At 44.2% G+C, this 24,474-nt stretch overlaps 1 protein-coding gene across 4 annotated transcripts; it reads left to right on the top strand.

Moving 5' to 3' along the window:
• Window positions 1-5,041: 5,041 nt before the first annotated feature.
• Window positions 5,042-23,430, top strand: cep162 (centrosomal protein 162). 4 transcript variants are annotated; one of them, XM_070834751.1, is made up of 30 exons: window positions 5,042-5,087; window positions 6,058-6,167; window positions 6,874-7,009; window positions 7,699-7,758; window positions 10,326-10,475; window positions 11,202-11,379; window positions 12,414-12,481; window positions 12,576-12,637; window positions 13,518-13,548; window positions 13,840-13,914; window positions 14,525-14,731; window positions 14,927-15,008; window positions 15,264-15,531; window positions 15,639-15,876; window positions 16,062-16,225; window positions 16,429-16,563; window positions 16,801-16,932; window positions 17,095-17,207; window positions 17,393-17,492; window positions 17,572-17,698; window positions 17,858-18,021; window positions 19,486-19,590; window positions 19,681-19,920; window positions 20,065-20,259; window positions 20,459-20,777; window positions 21,648-21,780; window positions 21,867-22,008; window positions 22,096-22,194; window positions 22,420-22,554; window positions 22,994-23,430. In XM_070834751.1, exons 2-30 carry the CDS (start codon window positions 6,108-6,110, stop codon window positions 23,189-23,191), a joined length of 4,116 nt encoding a protein of 1,371 aa, XP_070690852.1. In that variant the 5' UTR covers window positions 5,042-5,087; window positions 6,058-6,107; the 3' UTR covers window positions 23,192-23,430. The 4 variants fall into 4 exon arrangements, with proteins under 4 accessions (XP_070690852.1, XP_070690851.1, XP_070690850.1 ...); XM_070834750.1 differs by having other exon boundaries at window positions 16,059-16,225; XM_070834749.1 differs by having other exon boundaries at window positions 19,486-19,920.
• The last annotated feature ends 1,044 nt before the right edge of the window (window positions 23,431-24,474 follow it).

Raw genomic sequence — 24,474 nt, 5'->3', positions numbered from 1 at the left:
TTTTTTTTATTTACACTTATGACATGTCAAAATGTGTGAAAGAGGTCTATCTATACAGCTCCCCCACAAAATGTTCAGCATCCATTGATGTTCAGATCAGAATAATCATCAAACACACATGCATCATCATCGAAAGTACAGTATAACCACATAAACTGGAAAGGGACAGCATGCGAGACAGATCAGCAAAAACCCAACAGCCTACAGACTATGATGAGTGTTTCCCTCCGTGTATCCTTGACACACACTGAGTGTTGGAGGAGTGTGTGCAAGGTTATGAGGGACAGAGCCATATAGGGAGGCAGGTGAAAACAGAGTTTATATGGATCCGTCCTGACCTCTGAAAGACAGAGAAAAGCGAGCAGGGCAGAGTTTATTAGATTACTACTGATCTCTGGTGACGGACCGCCCTTCCAGGTACACAGACACGTGGAAGAGACGGGCTGATCTTCAGCTCAATACTGCCACCAAGTGGAGAAGATATGACGGGTCACCTCTACAATCCTGCTCAAGCTGTGGTTAACTGCAGTCTTCTGACCAAATCACTGTTTTAATCAATACATGATTCAGTGTGACTCTACAGGAGAATGAAATCTGGCTCTGTTTGAGCTTTCCAGGGCTATAATGAAATGGAAACATCAGGAAATATGAATATTTTTATTTATTTATTCTTGTCTACTGTGTCAGAGTGACAGCAGCATCCAGTCTTGTGTTTTATATTCTAATATTGACGTGGCCACTTGCTATCAGATCTCCTGACCCAGTAGGAACCTTGCAGACCCGTCAGGCTGGCTGGTTCTCAAATACTGGCTGTTTCCAGAGTTAGAACTGATCATAGTGAAGCAAAGATCTACCTGTTTCCCATCCATCCATCCATTTTCAACCGCTTATCCGGGGTCGGGTCGCGGGGGCAGCAGTTTTAGCAGAGATGCCCAAACTTCCCGGGCCCCAGACACCTCCTCCAGCTCATCCGGTGGGACCCCGAGGCGTTCCCAGGCCAGCCGAGAGACATAGTCCCTCCAGCGTATCCTGGGTCTTCCCCGGGGCCTCCTTCCGGTGGGACATGCCCGGAAAACCTCCCCAGGGAGGCGTCCAGGAGGCATCCGAAACAGATGCCCGAGCCACCTCAGCTGGCTCCTCTCGATGTGGAGGAGCAGCGGCTCTACTCTGAGCTCCTCCCGGATGGTCGAACTCCTCACCCTATCTCTAAGGGTGAGTCCGGCCACCCTGCGGAGGAAACTCATTTCGGCCGCTTGTATCCGAGATCTTGTTCTTTCGGTCATGACCCAAAGTTCATGACCATAGGTGAGGGTAGGAACGTAGATCGACCGGTAAATCGAGAGCTTTGCCTTTCGGCTCAGCTCCCTCTTCACCACGACGGACCGATACAGCGACCGCATTACTGCAGACGCTGCACCGATCCGCCTGTCGATCTCACGCTCCATCCTTCCCCCACTCGTGAACAAGACCCCGAGATACTTGAACTCCTCCACTTGAGGCAAGGACTCTCCACCGACCCGGAGATGGCAAACCACCTTTTTCCGGTCGAGAACCATGGCCTCGGACTTGGAGGTGCTGATTCTCATCCCAGCCGTTTCGCACTCGGCTGCAAACCGCCCCAGTGCACACTGGAGGTCCCGGCCTGACGAAGCCAACATGACAACATCATCCGCAAAAAGCAGAGATGCTATCATGCGGTCCCCAAACCGGACCCCCTCCGGCCCCTGGCTGCGCCTAGAAATTCTGTCCATAAAAATAATGAACAGAACCGGTGACAAAGGGCAGCCCTGCCGGAGTCCAACATGCACCGGGAACAGGTCTGACTTACTGCCGGCAATGCGAACCAGACTCCTACTCCGGTCGTACAGGGACCGGACAGCCCTTAGCAAAGGGCCCCGGACCCCATACTTCCGAAGCACCCCCCACAAGATGCCACGAGGGACACGGTCGAATGCCTTCTCCAAGTCCACAAAGCACATGTGGACAGGTTGGGCAAACTCCCATGAACCCTCGAGCACCCGATGGAGAGTGTGGAGCTGGTCCAGTGTTCCGCGACCAGGACGGAACCCGCATTGTTCCTCCTGAATCCGAGGTTCGACTATCGGCCGTATCCTCCTCTCCAGTACCCTGGAATAAACTTTCCCGGGGAGGCTGAGGAGTGTGATCCCCCTATAGTTGGAACACATCCTCCGGTCCCCCTTCTTAAAAAGAGGGACCACCACCCCGGTCTGCCACTCCAGAGGCACTGTCCCCGACCGCCAGGCGATGTTACAGAGACGTGTCAACCAAGACAGTCCCTGTACATCCAGAGACTTGAGGTATTCAGGGCGGATCTCGTCCACCCCTGGTGCCTTGCCACCGAGGAGCTTTCTGACCACCTCGGCGACTTCGGCTTGGGTGATGAACGAGTCCACTTCTGAATCCCCAGCCTCTGCCTCCTCAATGGAAGACCTGGCGGTGGGATTGAGGAGATCCTCGAAGTATTCCTTCCACCGCCCGACGACATCCCCAGTCGAGGTCAACAGCCCCCCACCCTCACTGTAAACAGTGTTGGTGGGGTACTGCTTCCCCCTCCTGAGGCGCCGGACGGTTTGCCAGAATTTCCTCGAGGCCGACCGGTAGTCCTCCTCCATGGCCTCCCCGAACTCCTCCCAGGCCCGAGTTTTTGCCTCCACAACCGCCCGGGCTGCAGCACGCTTGGCCTGCCGGTACCTGTCAGCTGCCTCAGGAGTCCCACGAGCCAATAAGGCCCGGTAGGACTCCTTCTTCAGCTTGACGGCATCCCTTACTTCCAGTGTCCACCACCGGGTTCGGGGATTGCCGCCACGACAGGCACCAGAGACCTTACGGCCACAGCTCCGAGCGGCCGCGCCGACAATGGAGGTGGAGAACATGGTCCACTCGGACTCAATATCTCCAACCTCCCCCGGGATCTGTGAGAAGCTCTCCCGGAGGTGGGAGTTGAAAACCGCAGCGACAGCGGGTTCCGCCAGACGTTCCCAACAGACCCTCACGATACGCTTGGGCCTGCCGAGTCTCTCCGGCTTCCTCCCCTGCCAGCGGATCCAACTCACCACCAGGTGGTGATCAGTTGACAGCTCAGCCCCTCTCTTCACCCGAGTGTCCAGAACACACGGACGGAGGTCAGATGACACGACAACGAAGTCGATCATCGACCTCCGGCCTAGGACGTCCTGGTGCCACGTGCACCGATGGACGCCCTTGTGCTCGAACATGGTGTTCGTTATGGACAGTCTGTGACTAGCACAGAAGTCCAACAACAGAACACCACTCGGGTTCAGATCGGGGAGGCCGTTCCTCCCAATCACGCCTCTCCAGGTCTCACTGTCGCTGCCCACGTGGGCGTTGAAGTCCCCCAGTAGAACAATGGAGTCCCCAGTCGGCGCACCATCCAGCACCCCTCCCAGGGACTCCAAGAAGGCCGGGTACTCTGCACTGCTGTTCGGCCCATAGGCCGAGACCACAGTGAGAGACCTGTCCCCGACCCGAAGGCGCAGGGACGCGACCCTCTCGTTCACCGGGGTAAACTCCAACACATGGCGGCTGAGCTGTGGGGCTATAAGCAAGCCCACACCAGCCCGCCGCCGCACACCGCGGGCAACACCAGAGAAATGGAGAGTCCAGCCCCTCTCGAGGAGCTGGGTTCCAGAGCCCAAGCTGTGAGTGGAGGTGAGCCCGACTATATCTAGCCGGTACCTCTCAACCTCCCGCACAAGCTCCGGCTCCTTCCCCCCCAGCGAGGTGACATTCCATGTCCCTACAGCTAGAGGCTGTCTCCGAGGCCCAGGTCGTCGGGGCACTCCGCCTCGACCGCCACCCGTGCCACATAGCACCCGACCCCTACGGCTACCTGTTTCCCATTGCTTTTAATTTATTCTCCTTTAAATCAAATGTATGTGTTTGTTTTATTGTTTTTTATTCTGTGCGCTCTTGCTTGCTATATTGTTTTTATTGTCTTGTGCTTTTGCCTGAGTACTCTACAAAGTTGCCTTTAGCTATGAACTGTGCTGTATAAATAAATGTGTCTTTTGTCTTAAGGCATTCGTCAAGTCTTTACAGTATTTGTGCACTGCTGGTGCCAATTATTCTTTTATTCTACCTGAAAAGGTGAAGGTGTGAGCGCAGTCTGTGATCACGTGTCACATACAGTACACTGTATACAGTACGGTAGGTAACTGATAACATACACGTGAGAAAATATGCCGTCATTTATTTATCAGTTGATCAAACCATGAATGTAGAGCTGCGGCTCATAATTAATGTCATTATCGATCAATTGATTAGTCCTTTGTCGTGTCAGAAAGAGTCAGAAATGCACAAACTCACAACTTCAAAATCTATATATATTCTTAGATTACCATCATATGAGACAAGAGAAAAGCAGCAAATGCTAACATATGAAAATCTGGAGCTAAGATTTTTTTTACTAGGTCTTGTTTTCTTGATAAATTGTTTAGATAATCCTAAAAAATTATTGCTAATTCGTCATTCAACTTTACAAAATGTAAAAGTATAGCATTAAATGCATACTCACTCACACTTATACACAATATACAAGGTTACAAGCTAATGTTTTAGTGTCCTGAATAACTTTAAATGTTCTAGAAACAGGGACACACTTTTGTGCACTGGTCTCATTGTGGAAACACTCCTGGATAGTTATTGTTTTGTAATTGGGTGGATTTTTAGTGGCCTTTTTTGATTAATATTTTACCTAACGTTCAAAATTTGTGTTCTGGTGATCAGTTTATCTTTAAACTGTAGTTCACCATCAGAATAATATGGCAATGGTAACTCAGAATAACTATTAAAAGTATTATTTGCGTTTCTTTATAGTGTTAATTGTACAGGGGTGTCTACATACTTTTGGCCTTGATGCCTTTCCGTAAGCTCTCACCGATCCTGTCCGTTCATTGGTTATCATTTCTTATGACGCATATTAATTAGCCAATCAGGTTGTTTTTCTCACCCGGGAGTTGTCGCGGGAACTGCGTCACACTCAAAATAACAAAGCGAAGGGCGGAAGTTTCAACAAGTGTTAAGAGCTGCTAAAGTCGCGTCTGATTGTGAGTTCTGTCGATATAAGACTGATAAGTGCACGCTAAAGAAAGTATTATGCTTTTCCCGTTTGTGCTGGGGTGTTAGCTTACTCCTGTAGCCAGCTAATGTTTGTAGCTAACGAGATAAAGTACTTAGCTATTGTTGGCTGTATCAAAAACACCGGAAGTAGGACAACACGCATTTCAAAATACTAAATTTAAATTCCTTTTTCATTAGCAATCTCCCACTTAGATAAAATAAATTTGTACCATGCTCCTCCTACACGTAGACATCAAAAGAAACTTAGCTTATGGTGTGCGTCGTAGTGAATTTAAATGTTCTGTTATGGAACGATCACAGGTTCGGCTTTAATTTTGACAATTGAGACCGGAAGTGGAACTTTTAGTTCTGGTGACACCGAACTGACAATATCCCGTTTTCACTTGTATGTATTTTAAAATGCCAATCCCCATTTGTGAATCTCGTAATGTTGTGGTGCTGTGTCTTTCGTTGTGTTAACATTTAGGCTATTATGAAAGATTCGGCATGAAATGCTTTAGCGAGGAGCCTCTAATTTTAGTAGAATGACACCTCTTTTATGAATGATTTCCAGTGATCCCTAGCTCTAAACCCACTTGTTTGGTTAATATAAATAATGGCTATGATGGTCATAATTTGGCTGAATTACAGCTGTTGACTAGTTTGTATTTCTATGGATATAACTTCTGCTAATATTTTGTAATATTTGCATGAACACATATTTAACTTAAAAGTCAATTTCCCTTTTAGCCCAAATGAATGTCTGCATCAAATATGATCATCTGTGTCTTTGATTGCAAACATTTTGTATTGATCCACGCAATGAAAAGGTCACACTGATAGTTGTAAAAACCATATGTCACCTTATCACATTTAGGCATGTTAAGGCTTAACGTGGTAACATTAAATACTGCACATGTGTGACATTCTCCAACTTCTTTTTTGTCTTCATGTCAGCTGTCTCGGTTTCCATTGGATGATGGACTGATGGAGTGGACAGTATCACTATGTCCCACAGACTGACCAAGGAGGAGCTGGATGAACAGTTTGAGCTGTTCTTGAAGGAGGTAATATAACACTGTGCTACTGTTCATAGATTATCATGCTATCTATTAAAGAATGAATGAATGAATGAATGAAGTATAGAAAGAGTCATTCATCTGTAAATGTTAATGTGCGTCTTAAGCCCTAGTCAGACATGGAGTATGTATCATTGCTATCATTTTATGTGAATGTTCCTTGCAGCTCATTTATGGAATTAGCCACAACACTCACACTGTATTTGGCACCTGGAGAAAGAGAGAGAAAAGCAAAGAGTGTTTTCTTTACTCTCAAAGGCTGCATCACTGAAGGATTTTGAAACATTGCCATGAAACCCTTAATTAATGACAATTGTGAACTGCCTGTATAATATTTGACAGTGCACAAGCAGTGAACGACAGGACATTATTATAGGAATCACATTTAATTCCTGTAAACCAGCATGTATGCAAAGAAAACGAAACAAATTTTAAGGAGAGAGTGCAGGTCAGATTCCTTCTCTTCATTTTAACGCTGACCTGATGTTAACTTCTCTTATTTAAAAGTACTGTAAGACAAATAGAAGAATAAGTATCATATCAATACAGTATAAGCAGCAGCCGAGCAGTGGTCTCCCAAACTGTTTTCATCATGTCTTTATCGTTATATCTTTAATAAAAGTTTCTGCTTGGTTTAATGTGCACAGTCTTATCCCGAAGGCATCTCTCTGACTTACACCTGGGACCCTGTCAGTCCATTTCAGATGAATCAGTGGATTTCGGTGGCTGTGACAAGCAGCCCGGTGCTAACAGCAGTCAGAAATCCGCCCAGAAACCAACGGTGTCTTGGTGGCAAGATGACGAGCAGAGCGATCGGCAAACAGGGAGAGGTAATAATGAGGACAGGATACTCCAAGATATAACATCCCTAGAGAGAGAGAGAGACAGACACATCACTAGTACGCTATAGTTAGCACCTTCTCAATCTGAAATCATTGCTTTTGGTCTTTAAGTAGACTTTTGGTCTCAGCCAGCTGCTTACTCTGAGGATGGCTCACACTTTTAATCATTTCAGTTGAGAGATTTTAATTTTTTTGTGTCGCTGCTTCTGTCCCTGCGGTCTTTATCAGGATGTGCTGACTGTGGGTTGTTTTGTTATTGTGAGTGAGTGATGAAAGACGGAGATTAGCAACATGTTGGAGTAAATAATAACCAAAGATTTATGTTTCATTTGATTGTTGCATATTCAGTTATGCATATTTAATATTATAAAGAAATACTTGAGATTTCAATCTGTGTTTTCTGGGGCCTTAATTTTACAATTTGAATCTTTCAGTAACACAACATGGCTGTAAGTCCATTGAGGAGCGTTTATTAAAATGTTACTTGACTAAGGGTAATATGAGACTCATATAGATTCTAAACAGGGAATTTTTGTATTAGTAATATCCAGTCAACAAATCTCTTTCACTGCTACTATTAAACATCAAATTCACTGCAAAAATGTGCAAATCTACAGAAAATTGCATGTATATGATTTAAAAGACTGTCCCTCTCTGTTTTTTCCCTCTTTCCCCAGCAGAGACGACCAAAAGCAGATTTATCAAAGCCAAAAAGTCTCAGCCTGAGAACAATGATGGTGAGTTTTCTTTTAAACTACGTCCACATTAAGCTAATTCACTTTTAAAACACTGTTTGTGTATGAAAATGTTCACGGTTACTGAGGCTTTATGTGGATGGACTCGGTGTCAGGCTGTTAACACACAAGGAGTTTACCTGATTTGGCTCACGATGAACAGTCTTTAAGAAAGATCACATTTGATGTAGCAGAACTTGAGATATTCTCTTTTTTTGTTCCACATAGTCGTCTTCCTTGTCAAAACCTGGTACCTACATTGCCCATAATGCAACGTGACTACCAACATTTGGAGATTGTGTATCTCTAGTAGCGCCCCGTGTTGCCTTGAGCCTGTAACTTCACACAGCTCCTTCTGGAGACACAAAATGCTTCATGCAGCTTTTTCCACATATAAAGAAGTTCTCCCCAACACCTGGAAAAAGATGTTAATGTGTAAAATCAGCAGCTGTGATACCACGGCTGCTACCCACCTGCCGTTATCTGATCACGGCCTTCAATTTTTCTTCTTCATGTACCTCGGAAGTTGACGAAGTTGCACCAGAAATCCCTGTTCTCCATATAAACTTGCTTTCCCATTATTATTCTGTGGCTGCCAAGGTCATCTGGCATAAAAACAGTGTCAAGCTGTCGAGTTCAGCTTTCATCCACTGACGCGGCACGCAGCCAATGTGTAGTCATGTGCATGCACAAAAGGGTCAGGCGGCCTTTGCTCTTGAGGTGGCAGCAGTAACCTCTTGCTGTTTTGAATTTGATACTAAAACTGATTTTGGCCTCAGGGAAACTGCTAGATATTTGCTGTTTTGAAATGGCCAACACCCCTTTGTAAAAACACATTTAATCTCTGGAAATTTAAACGTTTGATGGCCAGAATGTGAGGATGAATGAAAACAAAGCCTTGTGTAGTTTAGATGTCACCTTCAAACAGCTAATCCAGATTTAACTGGACAGTGCATCAATATTACTTTCTCTTCTCACTGTCTAAAGTTGTCAGTGCGGAGGCTTTTTATAAGCCCGTCCCCAAACCTCGCAGCAAAGCTCTGGATGAAGCAGTTCAATTGGACAGCACCCGCAAAGATACAGTCTTGGTGGTTGCCCAAACTGTGGAAAGACACAGAGCTCCATCTGATGACTTGCGCTCTGACAGTCCGAGAAGTCCCACTCATGAAAACCTCCAGTGTGTGTCGGGAGAGCAGAGCCCTGAAGAGACGCACTCTAATGATACTCCAGCAGCCGGCACTGACAGTCATTCCCAGGAGAACAGTGGAGATGGTAACTTCAGCTCGAACCTCCAAACCCTTTGGTCGTGTCACATTAGTCCCTCAGCTAGCACCACTAGATCTTATTAAGTGATTGTCTCTGTTCAGCTTTTAGTTTTTATGTTGTATGTTATAGTTTTTCACAGTCTTGCTTGTATGCTTACTGACATATTAGAGACATCCATTATGTAGCAGATAATTGGTTCTGTCATTCACTGCCCGATGGAGGTTCTTTCTTTATCACACTTATATGAAAACAGTATAAATCTGATACTTAAATTTAATTTCCTTAGAACTTAAATTTACCTGCTTTTACTCCTGAAATATATTATTTATTTCAATTCATGACTGTACCCAAACGTGTCATGAGTGAATAGGCAGTGGTGGCATGGTATATCTTCAGAAAAGAATCTGTGACCCTACAGTTAAAACAAAGCTTTAATTTTAAATATGTTAGCCTCAGTAATCAATTCACTTCTTTAAAACTCCAGTGGAAGTATATATGTATACCAAAAGACAGTGGGTGGCAGTATGGGGCCATGAGTAGCAGCACACTCTCATTTCTTACCATCTCAACATAAATAACGACGCATGGCTTAATTGTGACACTTTCACCATTTGACAAGTAGTTTCTTATTAAGTCTTGAGCTGGAACGGTAGAGAGTGACAGCACTGACATGTGGGCACAGAGAGGGATATTCATTCTGAGAAAATGTCAGAGAAAAGTTTTGTTTGTGTAAAGCTTTTTTTGTTTTTTAGGCATCAAGGCTTGAAACAAACACCCACTCATGAGTCCCATTAACCAGTAATCACAGTCGCCCACCTCTGAGCGCTTCTGTCTGAGGTTTCTTCCTGTTAAAGGGGAGTTTTCCCTCCTCATCGTCACCTGATGCTCATGTGGGGATTCATGAAACCTTGTTTTAACTTGGCGCTATATAAATAAAGATTGATTGATTGACAGTAATACACACCTGCAGCTGATATTCATTGATAGACCAATTTCCGATTTAATATACAGAAGAAACCAAATTGTATGATGTTCTGTTTTTAGAAAGGAGGTAAGGACACGGCAACATGATTAATGCCCGTGAATTTAACACATTGGCTTTTTGAAGCAGTAGTGTTGTGAGTATTTGATCCTGTTGTGTTAAATCCACTGCTTGTAATCTTTTGTTTGTTGTTCTGTAACATATATGCCCTCATGTGTTTAGTAATGTGCATATGAAGAACAGACGATCTATTATTAGATCATCTGTCTACAGCTGTTAATTGTCACTTCGTCAGCTGATGTGGTGGGACATTTTGTTCCAGGACTGCTGGGATCTGGCAAGACTTTCAAGAAGTCTTTAAGGAAGGCTCAGTCTATTCAGGAGGAGGAGGAGGAGGATCCAGGAGAGGCTGGTTTGAAGGAAGAAGGGCTGGAAGCAGCTGCTGTCGTCAGAGACAATACAGAGACAGACGGTGAGTCTCAGATGTCAGAGATGGACTGGGTCAGAGTGACACATGGGGCCAGGATAGTTTCATTAAAACTACACTGTGGAGCCGCTGATGTCTGTTGCCTTTAAGAAGTATTTCACTGCTGGAAAGATGGTCCTTTCATAACACTGGGCCGTCTGTGCAGTGGAATGATGCATATATTTTTTTAACTTGCCGATATGGATCAAAGAGAACAGAGAAAAAGGGCTGTGGTATTCCCTTCTGCTCAGAAGGTAGAAGGCATACAACAACCAGAATGCACTGCGCTGCTATCCTCACTGGCTGCCGGTGCTTGGCAGACTCTTCCTCCCCCATATGCCATATTCCTCCACAGTGTGTTCTGGCTCATAGAAGTAGCCTTGAATGTTTGTTTCCAGCATTAAACTATTTAGATTGTTTTCTCATGGCGGTGATGCAAAAAGTACAGAAGTGCAATCTGTAGTTTGAACAAAACCTGTCATCTGTCAGTCTTTAGCAGGGAGCTCTGTGTGCAGGCAACAAGGAAGGGAGTGAAATTTTGTTCATTACCCACTGTGATGATACAAAGCTGGTTTACAATTGCCAAAGTTCTCACTGTTGTGTCATCCTACAACAAGGGACAGCTGAGCTGATTAGTTTATCTCCCGCAGCTTTCAAGAAATTTCTAATTAGAAAATGGAAATAAGAATCAGATGACCACTTGAAAACCTTTTTGATGATTATACCTTTTAGAGTCCGTCATGGTACCAGCTGCCAACACGACCGGCATCGGCTTGGACACTCTGGAGGAAGAGGAGGAGAAAGCCAGGTTCTTTGCCCAACTAGAGGCAGGGGCTTCATCGACTATAGATTACTCCATGCTGAACAGGGAGCTGGACTCAGCGAGTTCTATCGTTGGTACTCAACTCAGGTATGTAAACAGCCACGCATGCACTAATATTACAGCCACAAAGCACTAAGAGACAGAAAAAGAAGTCTGAAACTGATCGATCATTGGGGGTGTCCCACCGCACTGGATGCTCATTAACATTCACACTGGAGGACGTTCTGCTGCCAACACAACATTTTTATTATAAACAAGTCAGATGAAGTTAATGTTAGTTAAATGCTCGTTAAGGTTTGATTACTCCTCTTGAAGGTGACATTTGTTTCTCCTCTCTAGTGTGTCTTTTCCAGTTGCTTCCAGACAGTTACACCTCATGCAAAAACATTGTTTGTGTTATTGTGTGTTACAGAAATACAACTAACCCTTTGAAACACTAAAGTCACACAGTAACACTAACAAACTAACCAATGATGGCAGCAGTAGACACGACCCAGTGTGTAAAATTACTGTTTTTGTCAATGGAGTCTGGTGGCTTTGAGCCAAGCAATATAATATCAATACATATCTTATATTATAGATATATTATATCTATGATATAAGGTATATCTAGTGGATGCACTTTGATCGGCAGCACTTGTCCCGAAGGATTACATCACAGCCTTTGTAGTTGTTCACCGCCCATTCTCAGTTGCCGGCTGAGGTAATCTTCTCCAAACGTTTTCATTTCAAACCAAAAATAAGTTTGAAAATCCCAGAGTTATCCTTTAAGTGGCCTAATCGAGTAAAAATTATCTTCTTGGAACTCGACTGGTGACGAGGATTAAATGATTTTTGCAAAATATCTTTGTCCGTTAGAAAACGCCTACTGTAAGTTTACCCCCTTCCCTTTCTGATATTAATTCTGTCCACATGTGGCTTGAAGGTAACTTTTTAAAGTTGATCAGTCCTTGACAGATGTGCGAAAACTTGGCCTTGAACAGTGAAATTGCATGCTAATAGAGCCCATGCTTTCTTATGGGGTCTCTGATGCCTTGTGTCTTTGCTGCTGTTCTGCCCTTGAAGATCAGGGCTGCGACTGTGATGTAATGATGATGATGATGATGATTTCCTCCCTCCAGGAAAGCTGAGGAAGCAGCAGATGATCAAAGGAAGGCCAGAGTAACGGAGACCATCGGAGAGTCTCCCGGTGAGATTAAGGAACTCCAGGCAAACTTCTCCTTCTCTGTTTTCCCTCTGTGTCTCTGTGTGTCAATCGGTCTCTTCTCTCTTGGCCTTCACAGGCTCTCCACACTACAGTGAGGATTTTGAGGAAGAGGAGAAGGGAAGAGAGCCACTGGAGGAGGTTCGTAGTGCGAATACATGATGACTGAAGTCACAAAGTGCTCTTTGGACCTTGGCGACTCAAACAAGCATCCAAATTTGAGCATGGAAGTTCCACTTACTAACTTTAAGAGCTTTCAACCACATTTCATAGCCTGCCTCATTTCATAACCCAAGTATGGGACATCAGTGTTGAGACAGGTGGCCATATATATATATTTGAGATTGTTCTGGCACATTATTTATATTATAAATGGGTTGAAATACCCATTTTGGGGGCTTGCACAGTTTCACCTACCTGCAAGGTACAAGTTAAAACTCCAGCAGCACATGTACTGCTGAGAGCAACAGCCACACCAATGCATTTTGACCCGTAGCCTCCATCAGGGTACTTCAAGAAGAGCATTTAGAGTCATATACATACACATACACAGCAGCTAATGTGATATCCACTCATCTGTGGCCTTCTGTGAATTTGACCTGTTAGATCTCTTATGACAGATGTTCACTGGCTGACACCATATACGGTCATTTCCTGTAGCATGACCAATACTAGATTTTTGATATTTGGGAGTTTGGTCAAACATTTTGAAATAAAATATCAACCAACAGTAGTTAAAACAGTAAAAGCATACTGTAATATATAAGTGAGACACTGTCTGTAAATGACCAGTTCACTTCTGTGCTGCAGTTACTCATCTGCTGACATACACACTGATACTGAAGTATCTGCAGTAGGCTAACAGTGCAGCACAGCGTGTGTGTTTGGGAACTAGATTGAACCTGTGAGGTCCCAAAACACAAACAAAAACACGATAAATATAATGACTTGCTATTAAAAATGTAATAAACTCGCTTCTCGCTACATGATTTAATAATTGATGTTATTATCTGTTTTTCAGAAGTCTAAAATGTCTCCAATTCTTGCCAAAGGTAAGAGAAAGAGAGATTATATTTCATCAGGTGGTGTGTGGGTGCATAAAGGAGAATGTGGAGTAGAGCTTTAAGGCTGATGCCAAGCTGTACACAGCATTTATACATTTAAATAGTAAAGCACTACAGTGGAAACCAAATTATTAATACTTATAAACAAGCTTATTCAAATGTCTTATTAGTTTCAGTTCAAATTACAGGTATTAATAAAGAGATTATGTGTTTGTTCTTTACTGCTAAACACAGTAGTTTGTCTTAAAAGTGGTTGATCTAACTTAACGTTTGTCTCAGTTTCTCTGTATGATTCCTTGGATGACACCGGTGGAGACAACAGAAGGAAGGATGCAGCAGGATCACTGGACAGAGGTAACAAACACACAGGGACAAGTAAGGACGAGGGAAGGTAAAGATGATGATTATATAAATCTAAATTAAATCTTACAGAGGAAAACGTCATATGAAGGTGGATGGATGACGCCAAAGATCAGGCTTTGTTTCTTCCATCTTACATGTAGAGAGTTTTAGGCTGCAGGAGGACTTTGGTTAAGGTCAGGGAAGATTTCTTTTTATTATTTTTTCCATTTAATATTTTTTTTTTTTTTTTTTGCTTGCTTAAATATGATGTCAGCGAACACGTTGCAGATACAGTCAGTATTAAAATTTTGCAGCACTGATGATTTGTGTCCTTACACAGCATAAGCCAGGTTGAATTTTCTTTGCCTTGGCCTCAGTCTTGCTCCAACAACAATAATAAAAATCATTCCAAAAACATTTCAGCCATCTAATCAGAATGTAAGCTATCGTTTCCTGTTTCCTCCTACGAGCAGAAAACTGTTTCTCACCATAAATCTCTCAGCTTCCAATCATTTCTTATCAGAGAAATCCAAAGGGGACTTCATGATTCATTGCAGTTTCCCCCACAAGATCATTTAGCTGCCTTTTGATGCAGAGTGCACTGAGTTTATTTTGTGCACAGGCCAGTCGTATGTGCAGAGTGGAGGCTCGGAGATGGAGGCTCTCCATGAGGCCTACAGACAGATCCATGTTGTGGAAGAAGCAGATGGCCACGATCACCATTACTCATCTTTGGAAGGTAGGAGCAGGACCAACAGACCCGTGTCTCCATCCTCCCCTCCTCATCACGCCAGACAGTCTCTTCAGCCTGCTTCTACCAATGAGTCAGGTCAGACACTACCATCATGCAAACAGTATTGTCTGAAGGGATGATGCATCCACAGTACAAAACCAGTCATTTACTGCTGTCAGTCTCCCACAATCCTTCATGCTCCAATAAATTCCTTATTGATACATTCAGGCAGTCACTCAAGCCCCCAGGACTGAAGTGTGTTGAGTAATAGTTTTGTGTGTGTGTATCTAGAGCTGCCCACTGCAGAAGAGCTGATGAGACCAATCCGGCCAGACGAGGACCATGTCAGAGGCTTCACCCTCCAGTCTGTCAGGTTGGGACTGCAAAATCTTACTTAGAATGAATTATCAAGTATTTGCAGACATATGGAGCACACATACTATGAACTAACACCATAGGACTGCCTACAGGACCACCAGTGTACATCATCTCATTAGAGTCTCATTACTAAAGGTTCTCTTACCATAAAGGCGTTTTCATTTATTAAAGAGACAGTCCACACCTGGACAGTTGTACAGATAGCTGAAAGTGTGTATACAGAAGTTTTAGTGTCCTTTTCTGATTACAGTGCTCTAGATCATCACGGCCAAGACAAGAGAAGGACTTCCCCAGATCTGACTTCTTCAGAGCCACAACTGACGCGGACCGGAAGGGCTGACCCCGCTGCAGGGATGAAGGGAGCCAGCGGATTGACCCGGCACCCGTCCGGCTCCCCAGAGCCTCCCAACCTCAACCTGACATGGAGCATCAGACAGGAAGTTGAGAGGCTGATGCAGGATCAGAACAAGTGTTATTCTCACACATCCTCTCAGGCTGGCAAAGTAAAGAAACAAGTGGTGAGGCAAACTATAATGATGTTCTGTCAAGAGCATCATTTTGTTCCTTGTATTTTTTTTAAAACATTATTGTTTAACAATGACGAATGACATACATTTTCCCCCAGGCCTCCCATGGCTCCACCGTCTCTCATCCCTCTTCATCCTCAATGAGGAAACCCAGTGTGGCTCCTGTGAGAGGCAGGAGAGTGGAGGGAAGAACAGCACTGTCTTCCAGGTCGTCAGGGCTCAGTAGAGCTGCTGCTGCTGCTGCTGCCAAACCCCAGTCTTCTGTTTCCCATCCTCTGCAGCATCCACAAGAAAGAGCCAAATTCAGAAAGAGCCAAGAAAAAGACGACCGTACAGGTCATTAGCTGCAGTCACACACAAAACATCAAGCCATTAAACATCACGGATAATTGAAGATTAAGGCCTGGTCTCTCTGATACTGCTGTAAATTGTGCCTTGGCATGGAGGTGTGGAATCAGTGTGTCATGTTTTGGAGCTGTGTGTTTGATGTGTCTTTTATGTTTTTTTTTTTTGATTAGCAGAGCCAGGTCTGAGGGTGAGCAGTGAACTGGTGGCGTCTGTTCAGTCCCTGGTGGCTGTCATCCAACAGCAGATAGACACCAGCAGTCACCAGGATGCTGCAGACGCACACAATGTCAGAAGTCCTCAAGGAACCAGACTGATGCATCATCCTCCAAAAGACAATGTAAGGACACGCTTGTTCTCCAGTGTTGCTGTGCTAGTTAGCCCCTCTGGGTGGTTGGGGCGTAAGTGGATGGAATATGTGAACGCCTGTGCAGGTTAACAGTGAATAACACTTCATCGATGACAGTTTGGCCTTTACAAACTCTGTCATGCTTGTTTTGATTCTCCAAAATTGAGTTCAGTGCTGATGTATGCTACTTGCAGAAGGAGGAGGACTGCAGTCTGGTGGAGGAACTGAGAGTCCAGCTGGCTCAGAAACAGAGGGAGCTGCAGGCGATGAAGGAAGGAGCAGAAGAGCTCAACTCACTCCGACAGCAGAACTACCTGCTGCAAAGCAAGGTGCACAAACACACTGACTGGACTCTTCAATTAGCCTTTGGCTGGATTAGTAACATGTATTTTATCTACATGCAACACTGTGCTGTGTAGCTGTGTTGTTTGTAGATAAAATACGTTGTTTCATATTTGTAGATTGTCAGTTTCGAAGGACTCGGAGTTAGACACAAAACAAATGTGTGGACATCTGTTGTAGCAACAGTGACACTAATGCATGAGCTGTGTTTGATCACTCCTCAGCTGCGAAGTGCAGAAGAAGCCAGTCAGAGGAAAAGATGGGCCGAGGCCACTGACTCCACCGTAGAGGAGAAGCTCCAACAGATGGACAAAGAAATGAACGAGCAGGAGGTGCTCATAAAAGGTTACCAGCAGGTTTGTTTCATATTTATCTCTGAGTGTGTTTTTAGTTGTCTATCGTAAATCCAAGCTCTAAACTTAGAGAGGGCTTGAAGAAATGTTCTTACTTTGTTGTCATTCTGGTTTCCTCTGGTTTGGATGCTATTGAACCGCAGTAAAACTCTGGTTATTTTACAGGAGAACGAGAAGCTGTATTTGCAGATGAAGGCTCAGCAGGCCAGCAGCAAAGCCAACGAGGAGGCCATGTTTAATGAAAACCAGAGGCTGCTGAATGAGCTGTCTCTCACAAGGTGAGTCCAGCAGAGGTGTGTCTATCACAGCTGTGGCCTATTTGTGAATGCATTATTACTTTTGCATGTATTACAGATAGAAGTGGCCATTTAAAATGAACGTTGGCCTACTAATGAAACCATGTCTTTTCAGAAATATGTTGTTTGGTGTTTGTGTTCTTTGTGACATTTTCCATCTTTCCCAGGGAGCAGTTGAGGAAACCCTCGAGGCCTGTGGGAAATGTCTGCTTAATGGATCACACTCAACGTATTACTGACTTGTTAGCTCAAATAAATTCATTTCAGGCAAGTACAGCAATCACTGAAATACTGTTAGACTAAGTTTTGTTTCAGCCCAAATCACTTACCAAGCTTCTGTGTGCAGAGGAACGAGGCCAAGCTGTCTGAGGAAATTCACAGACTGAAGCAAGAAAAGCAGTCTCTGGATGTAGACCTGCAGCTAATGAAGAAAGAGAGAGACCTGGCTAAAGCTCAGGCCGTGTCTTCCCCAGGTAAAAGTGGATCCAAAGCGGTGCTGGTGGTGGAGTTTAAACCTTTGAAAACCTGGATATTAAAGGATTAGATAGAGCTATTTTTACAGGACCTTTATACTGTTTACATGAGTGATCTTTGGATTTACTGGCCGTGTGTATCCTTTCTGAATGTGTCAGGTGACGGGTGTTTCGAGGTGCGTGTGTTGGAGGACAAGCATAGAGAGGAAGTGGACACCCTGAAGAAGAGGCTGCAGTGGTTCGCTGAGAACCAGGAGCTGCTGGACAGAGATGCTGGCAGACTGAAGGCTGCGACAGCCGAGATCCACCAGCTCAAAGAGCAGGTAAGGCTCCCCTGTCGCCGTCTGATTATATACTAATTCTCATCATAATCCTTAATTAATTCAACAAAGCTTTATTGGCATGACAGATAAACTTTTTTTTATTGATCCCTCAGACAAAGCACACAGTTAAAGAAATAGAAAATTAAATAAACATGTACAGAAAAAACCTTATACACACAAAGAAGTATAGAAGACAGAACAGAAACATAAATTGCCAATGTATTAGAGAGTAACAATTAACAAACAACTAGCAAGAATGTGCAAATATCCACAATCATATTAAATAGGATGACGTAATCAAAACGTCCTTCATTTTAAATTACATTTATTTCTTTTGTCTGTTGACTTTTTCTAGCTAAATAAACCACTCATGCAAAAAGGTTCCTCTGAAGTCTTCCTGCCCTTTAATAAAACCTGACTCCCCACCGTTATGCCTGTCTGGATCTATAAATCTGAGGCTCAGTCATCGTGTATGTACAGTGTAGGTAAAAAAAACAATCATCTGAACCATAGGGCTCAAGGACAAGTTGTGGTTTTTGCTGTTTTCTCACACACGGATGAAAAGAATGACATATTCATCAAAAACATCATGGATTTAAAGAGCAGCTTGACACCCAATGTTGTTTTGAACGTGTTCTGTCTCAGCTATAATCATTATGTCAGTCTACACTGGCAACACTACAGCATACGTAGCATGCCTTCAGTCACTCCATCTCTGGTCCAAGTGAGAGTCATACATGTAACTATGGTTCTGTTAATTGTGGATGACTGTTGAGGGACTTCCTCTGTGGTGATCAGAAAGTATTAAGTAAAACTCTCTGCACCACTGAGGTGTAGTTTCTGTTTTTATAGGTGTTGAAAAATTATTAAATTTAATCTGGAAAAAGAATCTGCTGTTCCAAAGAACACTATAGAGCAGAACCAGAAATACCAGACCGTATAATAAACCGGGAGAATTTACTAACTCATAAAAGTGGATCTAGTGTTAAATTACTCTTCAGGTTTGTCCAGTGTGACATGAATTTTCTGTGCCACATTAAAATCAACACAGAAAACAAAGTGAAGAGGTGTTTTGCTGGGCAGTGGCGTCCTACAGAGAGCTGGACTGTGAGGTGTTAAAGAGCTTTTTTGGGAGGAAGATGCATCAGCAGGGCCAAAGTGAAAAATGACCACAGCTTTGTCAGTTTGGTGTTTTAAATCTCAGGAGTCCCCAAAGCAGAATTTACATCCTAAATTCATAGTTTTATTCAGCTTTTCTAGACATAAAGGAAGTTAAAAACACTTTTGTGGGAGCTGAACATTAACATTTAGTGTGCCTGCAGCGTGAAGACATCAACTTGTGGTGCTGCAGCTGCTGAACAAACTGAGACCTTATGGCGTCAGAAAGTGTGCTGTAAGCTGGCGACAGTTTAACAGCTTAATGTTCCTCACTGTGGTGGAAATGACAGGTGTTCTTCATTTCAGGTAGAAAAACTGAACATGGATGTGGGCAGAAGAAGCAAGGAGCAGCAGAGAAAGGCCAAAGAGAAAATGGTGGACATTAAGAGGGCGCAGGACCTGGAGCGACAGGTTTCTCTCACAAACACACATACTGACTACTTGGACTTGTTGCACGCCCTCTTCCTCCTTCAGTTTGTCTCTCCATGCTGTCTCTACCAGGTGAAGGAGCTGGAGCAGATAATAAGATGTAGAAACCCAAACTCCCTGCCGGCTCTGATCTACGCTGCAGCCACAGCTGACGCTCAAGACGGTGTGGACGCTGCCAAGACGTCCCCACCCAGCAGAGTCAACGCCCTGCTGGAGCGCAGGATTCAGCGCCTGGAGGCCGAGCTGGAGAGTCACGATGAGGAGGCCAAGCGCAGCCTTCGCGCCATGGAGCAACAGTTCCACAGGCTCAAGGTACAACTAAAGCCAACAGAGCAATTTGTCACTCCAATATTCCACATTTGACAGCATGTTCTCTTTGAATACTCAAAATTAGGGCTTTTTCTGAATGTAGCTTTTAGTGATTGAGGGATGTGAAATCATGTGTGCACCGTTTAGCTCCGCTATGAGCAGCAGATCTCAGAGCTGGAGCAGCAGGTGGAAGCAGCCAGCTCGGTAGCTGGGACCGAACCACCGACGGCACGGGTTCAGACCCTGGAGGAGGAGCTGCAGCGTGTGAAGGAAACCCACCAGGAGAGAGAAAAATCCCTCCAGGACAAGATCGAGTCTCTCCAGCAGCAGCTCAAACACAAGGTCGGTGCAGGAGCTCCACAGGTCATTAACATGTAACATCACCGGTCTCTAGCATCACTATGAGCTCTAGCATACTGTGACAGAACAAAAGGTGCATTAATGAACACAATCTTTGCTCTGGACGTTTGAAACGTGATTAAACAAAGCCAGAGGAAACCCACTTTCCTGTACAAACTGAGCTAAACCCCTCCCCATGCAGGCCCAGCCGAGTCCAGGCCGACACCAGCGTCAAGCTGAGGAAGCGATTGGCACACGGATAGAGCGGCTGAACCAAGAAGTCGCCACTAAGACACGAACCATTCAGGAGCTGAGCCGCACTGTGGAGAGGCTGCAGAAGGAGAGGAGGAACATGCTGTGCGCCCCCAGCCCACGAGCAGAAACCCGTTCTACGGAGTCCAAGCGGCCACCAGGTCCGGCCAAAACACTCGGCTCTGCCTCTGCAGGAGAGACGTGTGGGGGGGAGGACATGTTTCCTGCTGCTCACTATGAAAAGACCTACCAGCCCACTGTGTTTACAGGTACGGATCTCTGCTCTGCGTGCTTAGATTTATACTAGAATACGTTGTAGGTGACTTAATATCCAAAAAGAAGACGGAATAACGTATTATCATATCCAAGTTTATCTCCTCTTTCGCCTGAGTTGGATGTAATTCAAGATATTTATATTTGCAAATTCGATACAAACATTTGATCATAAGTTCCCTGTGTTAATCTACCGGTTCGGCTTGTTGAGATTCTTTAAAACTAACTATTTTTCTTAAAAATTCTACATTTAGGTTTTTGTAGGATACAAACTGACTAAGTTGTATTAGAGACTGCATCATGGGAAGGAGTCTGCGTGTCTTATTTCTGGTAGTTCTGAGCAGAGCTTTAGCTTTTGTTTAGCTTGTTTACGGGGAACTGACAGCAGAGCTCCAGTCTGTTATGAGAGTGATGCCTGATGGGGAAAGGCACAAAGAAAAGGCTGCAAATCACACATTATGTGTTTAGTATGTAGCTGCAACAGATAAATAATTTAATCGATTGACAGAAAACGAATCGGCAACTAGATTATTAGTCCTTTTTCAAACAAAAATGTTAAAAAAATGATTCTAATATGAAACTGTACTCCCTTTCTTGGTTTTGAATTATAATGAATTGAATATAATTGGGGTTTTGGACTGTTTGTCAGACAAACAAGACATTTTGATAAGGTCACTCTGGGCTCTTGTGATTCGTAACGTGTTGTAGACCAAACAGATTAATTTACAAAATAATGTTAGACTGAAGAACTCCCAGCAAAAAGGTATTTTAATGTGCTGCTGAAGGAGCCTCGTCTTGTGACAGTTATAGCTGAAGGCATCAGCGAGCGTTTGAATATTCCATTTTATTGGTGCATGTTTTGGCAGGCAGTCACATCTCAGAGGTTCTGCAGGAGAACGAGGCCCTGCGGCAGAATGTGGAGCTGCTGACGCTGCAGAGTGAGCAGGATAAGGAGGCATTAAAGGCGGACGCTGTACAGGCCAAGGAGGAGCTGCTCCGGTGTGTGAATTCATTTACATGAGCTTCCAACACTTCCTGCAGAGCATGGCTGTGATCAAATAACCACATTTTATGTGACCTGTTAGGCTAAAGGAGCACTCTGCAGAGCAGCTGTCCTCCCTGAAAGCAGAACACCTCAGGGTGCTGGACCAGCTGCAGGCCACCCACGCTCTGGAACATTCCTCCTCAAAGGTGGCAGAACTGGCCAACAAGCTCGACACTCAGGAGGTACCTGCCCCTCTAACCAAGCAGTGTCATGTCAGCAAGAAGTCCTGGAAGTGATGCTGTTGCTTTAATCTCCACATTTACCTGCAGATAATGGTGAAACATTTGCAAGAGCAGCTGAAAGAGCTGCAGGGAGCCAAAGGGGCGCTGGCAATATCCAGGACCAGAGAGGAGGCTCTGCAGAAGCAGGTGGTGCTTCAGTTCTGATGGGTTAAATATTTTTCAACAGTTTATATAATAGAAATAGATAATATAATAGAAAGACTCCTAGCTTACTTCTGGGCCATTCACACCTGTAGCTGAATGAGTTTACCATGAAATATGCTGGATTATCACATTCCATTTAAACCAAGAAGTGAATTATTTCTCCAGTCTAACTTTAACACCAGGACACTGCTTCCTCCTTGTGTTTAGCTGACCAGACTACTGAAGGAGCTGAAGGAATCTAAAGACGCTCAGAACCCAGAGGTGAAACTCATATGCAGCCTGGAGAAGAAGATCCTCAACATGGAGCTCCGACACCAGCACAGAGAGAAAGAGCTGCAGCAGGTACGGATGGTGGCACAGTGTCGAGCTGGAGACGATGCTTCCTGCTTCATGAACAATCTTTTTTGAGGTGCTTTTTTTTTTGGCCATTTTGCAGCTGTTGCTCTCTTGAGTCACACAGAGGCCTTTTTCCACTGCAGTAACTTATGGATCCATAACCTGAACCTGTAGGTTCCTCTCTATTATAAGCCACATAATAGAAAAAAAACAAACTTAGGTTCTGCACCACTTCTAAATATGGGGAGTGCAGTGAAAACTAAATCTGTGACAGTGGCTACAGCTTCAGGTATGGGTCTTTAAGTTCCTGTAGTGGAAAAAAACTGAAATGTTGATGTGTCAGGAGGCATAGATGACGAGATGCAGTGTGCAATATCAAAGGTGTCTAGTATGAGGTGAGAGAGTGGCTCAGTGACCTCAGTAGCTGTCCACCCCCCTCCTGCAGGTGATCGGTGGGTCGTGGCAGACGTCAGACGCTGATCAGCAGCCAGAGGTGGAGCGCTGGAAACGTCTCGCTCAGGACAAGAGCAGAGAGCTGGAGGCCTTCCGCCTGGAGCTGGACTCCATCCTGGACATCCTGAGACATCTCCAAAGACAGGGAGTCGTCCTTGCCCCTCCTGACCCCCCCACCCAGAGGAGCTAAGGCACGCTCACGGTTTGACCGACACGTGTCAGTGAAAACTGATACTGACCATTGTGTACTAAGGCCTCCAGGTCCTCATCAACAGTACTGAATGTTAACACATCCAAACAGAAAAAAGGCTAGAATATACTTTGGTGAGAGTTTTAATTGGATTCAGAGACAGAAACATTTAAAGCCACACATCTGTTGACAAAAAGTCTTTATGTACATATTGTGCCTGTTTCTTATTTGTGTGTATATTTTGTAGCTACTTTCTCATTTTAATTTAAAGCACTGTAACTTATTTAAGATGTAGTAAAAATAAATGTTCTTGTCCAAGATATATTGTACCCAGAGGCTCAATTAATAACCAGAAGAAGTCTGAAGTCCTGCTAACAGCCTCTTAAAGCTACAGTTAATGAACTCCACATCCAACAAGTGAAGAAAAAATAACATCCTGACAACTTTTCTATGCTTAGTGCCTCATCAGAAGTCAGAATGCAGGCGGATCTGCCTGTTAACACATCTGTTGTTCAGTTATCTTTTGTGCAACGTTGACATTTTAACCTGTGACAAGAGAAACGCTCTTGAGGTCTGATGTGGTTCAGTCATTCTCTGCTGTTTAAAAGACACTTGAATACCACCAGTGTCCTTGAGGCCTGGAGGGTGAACGACACAGAGGATTAAGACGACCACATGATGATCCACAGCAGTAGCATATTTAACAGGAGATTAAATCCAATAATTGGTTTGGCAAACCGGACAAAGGCAGCAGACTAAAACAGTCCCTCAGAAACCACGGGATTATGTCAATACAATCCATCAAATACTCTACAGACTGAAAAACTACTGGCAGTTCAAGGGCATGATGAGGCTGATTTATTTATGCACATGTTCTTTTATATTAGTAAACTGGGTATGCTTTACATTCAAATGACGTTTAGAAAAACACAGATATCATGTGGACAGTTGGGATGAATCTCATCACGCAGCCTGACTAGCAAACCGCCAGCTAAAACATTAACCACATGTTCAAGTCAAAACAGCACAGTGTTCATTTTGGTCCCATTTAGAGTAAAACAGACGAGAACTTGCCTCCCTAATCTACCCCTCGCTCTTCCTTCTCTCTTCTCTTATGGTTAAAAAAAACAAAACAGCCAAGATGCTAAACTCGTAGCTTCAAACCAGTAATCCATTTTCAGCTTGACAGCTGATTAAATGTCAGGTTTTTGCCCCCAAGTGGCCTCAAAATCAGTTATTGCTGGTTTAAGTTAATGAAAAGTCTTGTGTACACCAAAGATGTT

Source organism: Pempheris klunzingeri, chromosome 8 (genome assembly GCF_042242105.1).
Source record: "Pempheris klunzingeri isolate RE-2024b chromosome 8, fPemKlu1.hap1, whole genome shotgun sequence".
NCBI lineage: Eukaryota > Metazoa > Chordata > Actinopteri > Acropomatiformes > Pempheridae > Pempheris > Pempheris klunzingeri.
This window is presented reverse-complemented; position numbering and strand designations above follow the sequence as displayed.

Excerpts from the sequence above, each read along its gene's own strand:
- cep162 (XM_070834747.1), top strand. The coding sequence starts at position 6,108 with ATGTCCCACAGACTGACCAAGGAGGAGCTGGATGAACAGTTTGAGCTG. Across the intron at positions 18,022-19,485 it reads TCCACCAGCTCAAAGAGCAG|GTAGAAAAACTGAACATGGA; the intron begins GTAAGGCTCCCC and ends TCTTCATTTCAG. Across the intron at positions 22,009-22,095 it reads ACAAGCTCGACACTCAGGAG|ATAATGGTGAAACATTTGCA; the intron begins GTACCTGCCCCT and ends ATTTACCTGCAG.